The 13,628-nt window shown below is 39.6% G+C and overlaps 1 protein-coding gene across 3 annotated transcripts in view; it reads right to left on the bottom strand.

The window, feature by feature from the left end:
• The window catches only part of cemip (cell migration inducing hyaluronidase 1), a 180,920-nt gene that overhangs the window by 44,077 nt on the left and 123,215 nt on the right, over window positions 1-13,628 (bottom strand). For all 3 annotated transcript variants that reach the window (XM_019347682.2, XM_019347709.2, XM_019347757.2), the window contains 3 exons: window positions 12,276-12,445; window positions 4,682-4,891; window positions 3,315-3,520 (listed from right to left, as the gene is read on the bottom strand). In XM_019347682.2, coding sequence (XP_019203227.1) covers window positions 3,315-3,520; window positions 4,682-4,891; window positions 12,276-12,445 — 586 coding nt within the window. The remainder of the gene's footprint in view (window positions 1-3,314; window positions 3,521-4,681; window positions 4,892-12,275; window positions 12,446-13,628) is intronic.

Raw genomic sequence — 13,628 nt, forward strand, 5'->3', positions numbered from 1 at the left:
ATCTTACTGCTTGCAAAGAATGTTTTGTTAAGTTTTATATAAAATTTACACAAAAGTTGTTTTTTAAAATAATTTTACCCATTTATCATATATCAAATAACTCAAGTATACACAAAATGCAATTTTTAAATAGTGACTTAACAAAGGGAAAAATCCAAACTTACCCCTCTATGAAAAGTCAATTATTCCCTGAACCTAATAACTTATTATGCCATCATTAAAATAATCAAGTGGTTTCAATAACAGGCAATGAGTCTTTCACATCACTGTGGAGGGATTTCCGCTCACTATAATATGCAGAATTGCTTCAACTGAAAGGGTTTTTCAGCATGAACGGCCTCTTTAAAGTCACGTCAAAACATCTCAGTATACCAGTTTATAAGGCAGGACTGGTAAATATGAATATTAACAAAAGATGACAAGACAAGACAAAAAAAGACACATGCAAGGCTCAATGTATATTTAGTAAGTCAGATGATTTTTTTGTGTTGTTATGTTCTTGAATTTATTCAGCATTTGCGCCGTGTAAGGTTGCTGGCTGTTTTATCCTCAACTATTAACTGATGAAGGTCTCGTATCAAAACTAAGCAAATAAAAAGAGTCAGATAGTGTGTGGGAGTCAGCACCACTTTTTTGGGTTTTAGCATTAACAGAATCCCTTGGAATAATCTGAACACATAATTTAAAAAAATAGACCAATACCATTAGGCAACTTTTTCAATTCACTTTCAACCTCATTAAATCCAAGTAACAGCAACCCAGTCAATTTAGGTATGCCAAATGCCAAATATGGAAAAAGAAAAGAAAAAAAACATCCACTGCAGTGTTAAAGCAGCAGGTAATATACAACTAGATTACTAGGATACTTCACTCAAAAAAATGAAATTGGGTGGTTGTTACATGCACAAGATCTAAACTTGTAATTTGAACTAAATAATTCCATGTTTCTATGGCGAACATAATTAAATCATGTAACATCTGCATGAAATTCAGCAACTTAATTTGTTCTTGTTGAGATGACATCATACAATCTAGTAAGAGTGGTTAGTTGCCTGGTTCCAGCCACTCTTACTAGATTGTATGATGTCATCTCAACAAGAACAAATTAAGTTGTAACAACCACCCAATTTCATTTTTTTGAGTCGACTCACGAAATTCACAAGATCACATTAGATGTCAAACCACAGGAAAATCACTGGGGTTACAAGAGGCAGACAACCACACCACGTGTATTCTGTTACTATTTCTTATGGTTTAACTTGTCAAGGACAACAACATAAAGCATCATCAAGCATAGCTTTCCTCGTTTTGTTAAGTCTGCATTGACAGATTAATGCCATGGTGGTTCGTGCTGTTGCCTCAGAGCAAGAAGGTCCTGGGTTCGAATCCACAATGTGGCGAAGTTTGCAGTGGGTTCTCAGTGCGTACTCTGGTTTCCTCCACAGTTAAAAGTCATGCAGTTGTAAGGGTAACTGGTTATTCTAAATTACCCAAAGGTGTTGAAGTGCAAATGGTTGTTTGTCTCTGTATGATAGACTAGCGACCTGTCCAGTCTGTACCCTGCCCCTGTTACCCCATCACAGCCCAGATAAAGATAAGAAGATGGGTGGATTGGAAGTTGCTGTAAATCCGTTGAATTTTTTTTGTTGAACATTATGTAATATGAATACAACATGTACTACAGACATAAGTTACATTTCATTCATTCAACAAGATTATCATTGGTGTAACAAACAAATATTTTACTAGTTCATGTAACAAGACTGACTTTTGATGTGCCAAAGTGTTTGAACAATATAAGATGAATTTAAATAAATCTAATTAGACTAACGTGGTACAAACATGTTGGTTGAACAAAAGTCAAATTAATTGAATGTTAATGTTAATATTATGTTAAACCTACACACATATATCGTGTTGACACAACACAACCAAGATGGATTAATATAACATGATTTGTTTAGATGGAATATAAGTGGCAAGATAAAATTACGTTCATCCAAAGAATTAGTTTTTTGAGTGTTGTTCTGCAGACAATCTGAAAGCAAAATGGCTGATATTGACAGAACACTGTCACTAGCCATGGACTCATGTTGATTACATTTCATGATTTTGCACAATTGTCAATTTTTGAACTGCATGCTGAAACATATCCGTACACTGTAGAGTTAGGAATAAAAACCTTAGTAGCAAAAGGTAATTGCTTTGTATTCACTCATGTGTGTTGATGTGCTAAAACAGGTCTGTTGGGAACCGAAAAAATCAAAAAACCAAAAAAGGAAGCTTGAAGCATCTTCACTGATGCTTATATAACTAAGTGCCATATCTTTCTTTTTAATCTAAAGGGGATGATTTGGATGGATTATTTTTCCAGATGCATACTCACACACATGCACATAAAAACAAACATGCTCAAAAAAAAGGAAAAGCACTTGAGCCCTAAATGACTGTTTTAAGTAACTGTTTTCATCCCCTTCATGCAGAGGCAGTGTGGTGAGATAGAAAGTCATGTGACCTGGGCTAAACTGCTTTATAGTCTGAGTGGGTCTACCTTACAATATAAAGCACCTTGTTGTGATTTAGCGCTGAATAAATAAAACTGCACTAAATTGAATGATAGGATGAGCATGTAGTTTTAAACAGAATCTACAGTCATAAACCGTACTGTATCTTTCATGTTCATAATGGAAATGGAGTGACATGAAGACATCCTGCTTGTATTTTTATAGTCCCGCCAGTCCACAGAAATACCAACATCTTGTCATAATTTTACTATAAATAGCTGCTACTTAATATTTATCATCTCTGGAGGTTTACATGTCATTGTTTGACACACACAAACAAGCTCAGGATTGTAGCACCAGCACAAATGTTACCTGTAAATGTGGTATTAAATCTAAAGTGCTTTACAAAATAAGTGATTCTGGATTCTCCAGTGGACCATCTATCCTCGTTTTTATACCGTCAAACACATTACAGTAGCTGGAGGCATCTAACAATGAGCCCCTTGGACTGCTTTTCAGTTTTAGTTTCACTTGGTTCAGTCATTACTCAGCCAACACAAGATACAGCTAGTAACTGCAGCCAAACAACCAAATGAATAAGTCATAAGTCATACTTGGACAAGATGGTGGCACACTTGTTAAAAAACTAAATACTGTAACTTTTTTATAGTAGGTGTCATGCACAATGACCTTTTTAAAAAAAGAAGACAATGTAGGCAATGTAAGTAGACAGTTACAACTAAACAAGAAAGTCTAAAAAATCAATTGAAATACATGAAGTTCATGTACAATCAAACTTTCTTTGTGTACCTGCAATCTTGACGTGGATTGGGCACATATCCTGGATATGCTCCATCAGTGATGTCACGACACATTTTGCTATCTCTGTCTGAAGGCAGCAGGGTCCCTGCTCGAACCATCAGACCCAAACAGTGCTCAAATGTATTCCTTTCTTCTGGACCATCCTCGGTGAAAAAACAGTGGCCTAGTGTGTCATATCCCACCACATCCTTTACCTGGGAGGCAACAGAGTACATTACTGATTGTAGAATAGGTCACAATACTGCATGGGGTCCATTTCAAATCTAACTGTAGAAAAAAATGTCTATAACAAAAGTGTGAACTTTCTACAGAGTAATTCCTCATCAGAAGCTCCATTATTTATCACATGGGTTTCCTTTCTGGCTTAGAAAGTAAATTCTTGCACCAAATTTAACCCGACTTCAGCCTTGAACTCTAGTCAAGAAAAATGGTTTAATGGATAAATGGAAACTGCTGAGTGGTTGAAGTTAGGTTGAATTTGTGCTTGTTATTTGCTTTCACTTTTCAGCCACATTTAGGATAAATCTGTTTAAAGTCTGTGAAAGGCTGAACAAATTTAGGCAGACAGCAACACGCATGGGCAGCCGGCGCAGGACAGAGTAGGACTAATGCTGCGCAGGCGACAGCAGGGAATCTTGGAATATGATGACCAAAGAAGCAACCTGCTTGATATGAACCTGAAAACTACTTTAGCTGGACCCTTTCAATTTGGAGGAGTAGCCACTCTGAGTCCAACATGAATGACTGAACTCCTCAGCCTATCACTAAGCGAGAGCCCAGACACCCTTTGGAGATGTCTGTGGTCTACCCAGATTCTGTGACCATAGGTGACGGTAAGAACATTAATTAACTGCTTCAATTTCATGCTCAGCTCTCTTCACCACAACAGATCTGCAGATATTAACCTCCTGCTCCACTCATCTTTGACTCATGAATAAGACCCCAAGATACTTGCACTTGTCTTTAATAGCTTTAATCCCCCTATTATCCATGTCACACAGTGCTCAGTTTCCTTCATTTTTATTCATATATTTCATATACATCTTCATACAAACTGTTTCTTTAAGAGATTTAAAATTATATGCCCATCACTATAATAATGATTTTTTAGAATATGAGACATAACTGGAGACTAAACATAATGTAAAACCCTTTAAATTAGGTCATCGTATCTGCCTTAGTAAGAGTCACTAACACTGTCCCTAACATTACCAGGTTGCTTCTGCTCTAGTGAAGGTTAAGAGTTGCAATAATGACTCTTAGCAATAAATTACACATTTTTATGTATGCATTCTTATATATGCATAAATACATACAAAAAATACAGAAATAAATTATACAACTTCCTAACTGACCATCAGTCCATTGGAGCCATGGATAGTGACGCAGCGGGAGAAAGAGTGGTGAATGGATAAATCGCTGACAGACGTTGGAGGGTCATAGCCTCCCCTCTCATCCACATCTCCATTCATGTGAAAATGGACAGGATAGTGTCCCATGGTCTGCTGGCCCATGTGCTGCAGCTCCATCCCAGATATATGAACTGCCCTAAAACCATGCTCCACCTGGTGATGACAGTGGATAAATTACAGTCAGAGAGCTCCAGTTACTGCATCAATCAGACACAAGCAAGAATAAAAAAAGTACATGAAAAGCATTACGAGCAACACTAGTGTCAGATTTTTAAATAATTATTTTAAAGAGCTTTTTAATTTAATGTTCTATTTCTTTGTTTTGCACATAGACTGTAAATAAAAGATAAATGTAGCCACCAGTGTTGGGTGTAATTTATTTCTTTGTACTTTTTTACTGTAATCACAAGACATTGTTGATTAATGCAATAATGGGACTCCAGTTTGTTCATGTAAATCAGGGGTCTCATACCTGTGGCCCAGGGGCCACTTGCGGTCCACGTCACCCCTACTTGCAGCCCGAATATTAATGTTAAGAAATATAATGCAATTTGTCCCTTGAAGTGACTTTTTTGTTGTTTGTTGTTGACCATGTTAGGATAAGTTCTTTAAAAAGAAAAAAATGATTTAACATGAAGGCAACATGAGCAGAGAGCAGAAACGTGTTGTGACTGAGTTCAGTGAGAGAGTCAAAAACTAAAGTGTACACTTAGGTCTTCATTTTGATTTTGTTAAATACGAACAAAATGATAGCAGAAGTGCTGCCACGTGCCTGGCCACAAAGAGAGGACCAATGTGTTTATTTGGTAGTTCAATGAAAGGCTTCAGTGAGGAAAACAAATGTGTTCACGTTTGCGGTTTTGTCTTGTTATACAATATTTGAAATTAAAAGAAACAAACAAAATGCTACATTTTAGGAAATATTTCTGAGTTTTCACATATTGTTTTTTTGTACTACTTGAACACTACAGTGGCCCTCACATGAGATGTGACGGTGTCACACCGTAGCCAAGACGGTGCCAGCAGTGGCCCACAGCTCATTTAAGTTTGAGACCTCTGATGTAAATGGAGAGTCCTCTTCAAACACAAATGGAGTTCCACAGGGTTCAGTGCTAGGACATGCTTCCTTTAGGCAGCATCATTAGAAGGCATAGTATACATTTTCACTGCTATGAAGATGATACTCAGCTCTATCTATCCATGAAGCCAGGTAACACACACCAATTAGTTAAACTGCAGGAATGTCTTAAAGACATAACGACCTGGACGACCTCTAACTTCCTGCTTCTTAATTCAGATCAAACTGAGGTTATTGTACTCGGCCCTGAAAATCTTAGAAATATGTTATCTAACCAGATTCTTACTGTGGATGGCATTACCTTGGTCTTCAGTAACACTGTGAGGAAACTTGAAGTCATTTTTGACCCAGATATGTCCTTCAACGCACATATTAAACACATATGTAATACTGCTTTCTTCGATTTGGACACTCCCTGCCTCCCTCCCTTCAGTTAATCCAAAATGCTGCAGCAAAAGTACTGACAGGGACTAGAAAGAGAGAGCATATTTCTCCTGTTTTGGCTTCCCTTCATTGGCTCCCTGTTAAATCCAGAATTGAATTTAAAATCCTGCTCCTCACATAGAAGGTCTTAAATAATCGGGCTCCATCTCATCTCAATGACCTTGTAGTACCATATCACCCCATTAGAGCAGTTCACTCTCGCACGGCAGGCCTACTTGTTGTTCCTAGAGTATTTAAAAGTAGAATGGGAGGGAGACCCTTCAGTTTACAGGCCCCTAGTTATGCTGCAATAAGTCTACATTGCTGGGAGCTTCCCTTGATGCATTGAGTGTTTGTTTTTCACTCACTATGTGTTTATACACCTCTCTGAATTTAACCATTAATTATTATTAATCTCCAGCTCTCTCTCTATTATTCTCTATTAATATAGGATCTTTATCTTTTAATAGAAAGCACCTCGAGATAACTGGTGCTCCGCAGGCACAAGCATCCTCCACTGCAACCACTGAACATCCAAGGTATGGACATCGAGGCTGTGGACAGCTACAGGTACCTTGGTGTTCATCTGAACAACAAACTGGACTGGACTCATAACTCAGACGCCCTCTACAGGAAAGGGCAGAGCAGGCTGTACCTGCTTCGGAGACTCAGGTCGTTTGGAGTGGAGGGCCCACTCCTGAAGACCTTCTATGACTCTGTGGTGGCCTCAGCCATCTTTTATGGTGTGGTCTGCTGGGGGGGCAGCATCTCTGCTGGGGACAGGAAGAGACTGAACAGGCTGATCCAAAGGGCCAGCTCTGTTCTAGGATGCCCTCTGGACCCAGTGGAGGTGGTGAGTGACAGGAGAATGGCGGCTAAGCTGTCATCCCTGTTGGACAACATCTCCCACCCCATGCATGAGACTGTGAAGGCACTGAGCAGCTCCTTCAGTGGGAGACTGCGGCACCCACGGTGTGGGACGGAGAGATTTCGCAGGTCTTTCCTCCCCACTGCTGTCAGACTCTACAATAAAGACTTTTGCAGCTGATCAAACACACAAACCCACACATGTGCAATAAGACTGCTATACGTGCAATTCTTCTTCTGACGAAGTTGTGTTTTTGTATTTTCCTACTCAGTTGTATATAGTATTTGTATTTCTATTTTATTCTATTGTATATATTATTCTATTCTATTTTATTCTATTGTATATAGTATTTTATTTTATTTTATTGCATTCCAGTGTTTTCTAATTTCTGCTACATAACTTTGCACTTTTGCTGTAACAAAACAAATTTCCCACCTGTGGGACTAATAAAGGCCATCTTATCTTATCTTATCTTATCTTATCTTAAATAAAATTGAACTGAATCAAGTATGTCTTGTAATGTAGTGTAATGTAACTCATTACAGTACTAAACTCAATAATTACATCACGGTTACAATGATGTCATTCTTCAGTTCTCTGCCAGCCAGCCGAACAGAAAGAAACATGTTTTTTTCTTCCTGGACACTCTCCCGGCTACAATCAGCGGATTTCCATGCATGTGTGGGAGGTAGAAAGTGGTACAGAGATGCAGATTTTGAGTAGCGAGTATGGACATTACTTTTATTTTAACTGCAGAGAAGGACAAGAGTGTAATGATAAAGTGGGAGCTACTGAATTACTTTTAAAAGTAACAAGTGATGTGTAATACATGACTCTTGTTGAGTAATGACCCCAACACTGGTCATCACTATGACAACAGCCACCGTTTAGTGAAAAATTAAAATCAATGTAAAAAAAACTGGAACAAGACAAATCCCATAGACTACTGCGTTGAAATACGCATGTCTGCAGAATTAAAGACGGATCTTTACAGCCTGGTACATAACAAACCACAAACACAAACAAACAAACCACAAATAGTTTCGACACCATGGATCGTTTCCTTCTCAGCAACATGTCTGTATTAATTAGTCACAATTTGGATCCTGATAAATCCTGATATTTGGCAGGTTGACATCAGTGTCTGCTAGGCCTCACCTCTGCTAATTTGAGTCACCAGATTTCTTTCCATTTCATTGAAGTATTTTTAATGGAGTTATATGATAAATGATATAACTTGCTATAAAAGCAGCAACAATCCTAATAAGAGAGAGGAACAGAACAGGATGTAAAAATAATGAAAACGCTGAATTTTGGAAGGGAAGAAATAAAAAAGATGAAGATTCTTGTTACAGACAGGTATGGGCTGATGTGGAGAATGAAGCAGAATGAGAGATGGACATACCAAGAGACTCTGTGACGCCATGCAGCTATGTCCCAAAAAAGCCCAGAGAATCATGAGAACCAACACTTCTTGCAGTCACACTGGTTTTCATTACATCATAGTGTTTGTGAAAAGGCTAAAAAATGAAAGAAATTTCACCCGGATCACAGTCACCTACATTCAGCTTGCAACCAGCTAATAATTCTGGAAATAGGAGGTTTTCACACGACAGGACTTGTCCTGAGGCATTTAGCGTTTCTCACCCTCTGTATGTGTGTGTTATGCTATTTCATGTTGTACACACACCCATGCATGAGAAATATGTGACATGAGGCTGTGACGGAAATTTATAATGGAATATGATAGCTTGCCCTGGGGAAAGGGAGGCATTGAGGCAGCAGGAAGACAACCACACACTCCCCCCTCTCCTTCCTGCTTCAGTGTCTCTGTTGCCTTTTTCTGATGTTTCAGCGATGAACAGATACAGAGGCCCGAGAGTCTTAATGAGCCTTAAACTAAATTAAGATTTTAGATGTTAATGCACTTTAATTGGATTATTTGCTGTAGCGGTGCATTAATGTGCAGTAAGTCACAAGAAACAAAAGACTATAAATTGCTTCTGTATAACAACAATGCTTAAAAATGTGTTTTTTAAGGATCTTTTTAACTTATTGCCTTTTTTAGATCTATAATGTGCAGAGCACTCTGGGTGCAATTCAGAGCTGTTGTTACAAAACTGATATTTCTAATGACCCAGAGTTTTTAGTGTAAAAACATACTTTGAGTGCCACTGAGCTGCATTTGGTTGTAATTTCTGGCAGAGAGAAAAAAAGACAAGTGTAGGCTGTGAAGGCTACGCAGAAAAAATGAAAGAGCAGGAACACGACTTTTGAAAAGTCAGTTTCCTAAAGAGCTGCTGCTGTGTCCTTTGCACTTTTCTCCCAATTTATTTGACGCATTTAAAAAAGCTCAAAGATGTTGCAGGTTACAAACAGTGACAAATACCAGATTCTGCACTTGTGTAAAAAATGATTGTCACTGATTTACAGTGGAAATCACCGTGTGCAGTTTCCGAGCAGAGTTCATTAATAAACGGATTCTTCTGTAGTGCTTTTCACAGTGCTTCATACAACATGCCTCATTCACCTTTTTAAACCCATTCATACAACCACTTTCTTCTATGCTTAGGCTCTTTCTAGCTACCATTCACACACATTCACACTCCGATCGAAGCGCAACTTGGAGTTAGTGTCTTGCCCAAGGATGTTTGGCATGCAGAATGGAGCAGACGGGGATTGAACCACCAACCTTTAAATTCATAGATGACCTGCTCTACCTTCTGGCCTTGGCATGAGGGATCTAGGATAAAAACTGTTTCTTAATTACGTAGAGCATGCTCTGATGCACCTATAACATTTGCTTGAGTGCAGACGTTCAAACAGCTGGTGAAACAAGTCCTTTAGGATGCAGTGTACTTTCTGCAGGCATGTACATGCCTTCAAGGGCAGGCAGCTGTGTGTTGTTTATCTTTTGTGAAGGTTTATGACTCTCTGCAGTGTTCTTATCTGCTGCAGAGTTGTTTCCATATCATGTCAGCATGTCGTGAGTGAGGATGCTTTGAATGGTGCAGCAGTACAAAAACACCAGAAAGTTTTAAGCCACATTAATTTGACTCAGGGTGAGCAGGAAGTACAGACCATGTTGTACTGTTTTAGAGAGACACAGTGTCCATGTAAGGTCTTCTGTGATGTATGTACCCAGAAACCCGAAACAAGAGACTCTCCACATTCTCTTTTTGGTCTTTTTGGTGTTCAGAGCCAGATTATTATTTCTCTGAACATAACATAAAAAATAAAATAACCTCTTCTCTGTATGCACACTCATCTCCATCAGATGATCAGTGCTGCGTTTTCTTCAAATGTAATGACGCTGTCTGAGTTATGAGATGATCAACAGTCATATGTGTACTGACAGTAGAGGAAAGGGCTCAAAAAACAGTCTCATGAAGCTCCTCCCCCAAGTAAGAGTTTGGAGGAGCAGTAGAGTTCAGTCCAGTTCAGTCACCTCAGCAGTTTGTAAGTGTTCAGTGTGATCTAACTTAGACTGGTCCAGGTACTCAGATGGATAAAGACACACTAGGTGTCACAACACAGTGCCCAGCAAATGTGTGCAAGTCAAGGACAAATATTCTTCCTCTGTGTCTCTGAGGAAGAGTTGGTGTACTGGACTTTTTTCTTGTTGGTATGCAGTATGAGTAATGTCTTTTATGTTTTCATCATCGTATGCTTGGGTTCAAATTGGAACCCTATGTTCATCTAGCTGTAGGATCTACAGATGGGACCAAGACCTTTCCAACCATCTGACAGTTTTTCAAATGTTGACAAAAGCTAATGTATCTGTTATCTTCGATGAAAAATGTATTTTATTAAAGTTTGTGTTACTAAATAATCAGGTTTCCAAAGTAAATGATGAAAAATGCTGTGATTGGCTAGAGTCCTGGTCAAACACACAGCGGTGGTGTTTGGTATGGTTTGTGGAGGTAGAGGTGGGACAGGATGTCTGAGGGAGCAGAAACACTTTCAAGCTGGGCAGCTGTAAAGCTCTGGCCTGGGCATGTGTCTTAGAAAAGAATTGTGCGTGCACTAATCACTCCATCTCTGGGGTTACTGAGGCAAACATGCTTCACTGGTTCCAACGTACCTCAGTAACAGCAAACCGTCGGGATCACAGCCAGCACAGAAGGCAAATACTTTGGAACAGATGTGGGCAGGCAGACTCAGGTGCTGCAGAGGCTGCTGCCCAGGGAGGGAGCAGTGACACTGGCATGCTGCACATGCAATGTTATCATCCACAGCACACCTGGGCAATGTGCCCTGAATGTGCTCCAGGTCTGTTCCACTGGACGTGGTGGTGCCAGGTGCTGTCTGAGAGTGTGGAATTAGCCCTCTATGTGAAGCATCTGCTTCACACCCCTAAGCACCGGGATACATGGGATACACATACGTGGGATTGACCATCCAGTGCTTTACATCAGTCGGAACCTGAAATTCGCTAAAGTATGATAGACGGTAAAACAGTGTTTGGCAATCTGGTGGCTGATTTCCTATGGCGAGGAGTAGATCAGGCTGGATAGATCCCAGGCCTAAGTTAGGCAGTGGGTGGATGTGACGGCAGGGTATAGCCTGTGGATTGGTTGTAGGAGGGAATGGAACAGCAGAATGGCTGAGGGTGTGGCACACCTGGAGTGCATTTACTAATTACTCTGTATAGTAGCTATGAGGCCGCGGGACGAGGAGTTTTGGCAGAGCACGCGAACAAGAATGCACTGAAGCTTGGCAGCTTTATACCATTTTCCTGTGTGTGTGTGCAGTAATCACTCCCACTCTGTGGAACTCTGCAGTTCCTGAGAAAAGTAGTTGTCATTCGTCTAGAATAAAAAGTTTTTGTTGCTTGATTCACAGGTCATAGCCTTCTTTTTAACATGTTTTTTTCTAGTCTTGGGTCCATATGATGTCAAATGTGGTCATATCCCTAATGTCACCTCAGACAGCTGAGTCAGAAGCCCCGCATATCTGCTTTTAAAATCTTATAAAAGGATTATCATTATTATTATTAAGCAGATGACAGAACACTATTCTATAGTATAGCCCAAGAATAAAAGTATGAAGCTGGGAATAAATGGCTACAACAGGTTCTCTTTAAAGGGATTGTTTTTCCATCCTTGATCGCCTGTTCACAAGGCGTTGCCTAGTGAACATAAATGACAGCTAAGAGAAGAGTATACCTTCAAATGTCCCCCGAAAGTGTCAAAGTTGAAGAACTTGCAGGCCTCATTGCCATAGCAGCTGGGCTCCATCTCACCACGAAGCAGGATATTACGACTCAGCAGGCCGACCTCAGCCCTCATATCTACCCCATCCACCTCCTCTCCCATGTGGATAAACTTGGCTTTACCTGCATACACAGATAACATGCACAGTAACACAAGTTCAAAGACACACACCACACTTCAGCTTAATGTTTAAAAATGAACACAAGTACAGAGAAAAGTGTTGTTTGCTTGCTGTGTGTGCAGCTGAGCAGATGTTTCAGATAATTACAACCGAGGACATGCTGGAGAAGCTGAGTCAGAGTCGCGTGTTTCACTTTTAAGGAGAGTTTTAAAAAAGAACTGTTGGTGTGAAAACACACTGACCTACAAAACGTCAGTGTCAGAGACAAAGAAGACGAGTTCAACTCTGAGTCAACCATAGAAAGCAGAGCACTTCTTTACCTCTGCCTTACCCACATTCAGACTTGCGGTGCATCACATGAGATAAAACTGAACTTATTTAACATCCACGCTGCACTTGCTGATAACCTTGTTGGCCAGCAAGGACAACCTTCCTCAGACAGCCTGCTGCTACAAAAGGCAGCGTGCCCTTTTGCTCCTTGAGCAGTTGCAAGGTTTAGGGGCCTATTTCTGTGGAAATGCAACTACTTCAGCAATGTGGTATTTTCCTAACTTTCAGTCTGATCTTGCCCATCGTTTTTTGATGACCAGTGCAGATCCCATAACACAGAGGGAGGTGCTTAATCAAGTCAAAAAGCACAAAACAATTTGTGCAAACATCAAATCTAACTATTTAATGCAGGAGAATCAGGGAGTTGGAAAAGGGATAGAGTCAGTGCAATTCCAATCCATTACAGTATCAGTTTTTTCCTACAAAGCCACCAAAAGAAATCAATAGCATCATAATATCTATAGATGTAAAAAAAAGAAAAAAGGAAAAAAAGGAAAAAAAGAAAGCATTAAATAAGAATTATCCTTAAGTTTGTGACCGCCTCTGTCAGTGCGCCCCAGGGTGGCTGTGGCTACAACGTAGCTTGCCATCACCAGTGTGTGAATGTGTGTGTGTGAATGGGTGGATGACTGGATATGTAAAGCGCTTTGGGGTCCTTAGGGACTATTAAAGCGCTATATAAATACAGGCCATTTACCATTTACAGTGTTTATTTGGAATTCAAAATAACAATAACAGCATCAACAAAGTAAGTGTTAAAACATTTAAAAAGACTAGAATGTAGAAAAACAGCAATTAGTTAATCCTGTGTCTGCAGTAGTTCTTATAAGTTAAAGGCAGGATAAAATAAAAGC

The sequence above is a fragment of the Oreochromis niloticus genome, linkage group LG1 (assembly GCF_001858045.2).
Source record: "Oreochromis niloticus isolate F11D_XX linkage group LG1, O_niloticus_UMD_NMBU, whole genome shotgun sequence".
In the NCBI taxonomy this organism is placed as follows: Eukaryota; Metazoa; Chordata; class Actinopteri; order Cichliformes; family Cichlidae; genus Oreochromis; species Oreochromis niloticus.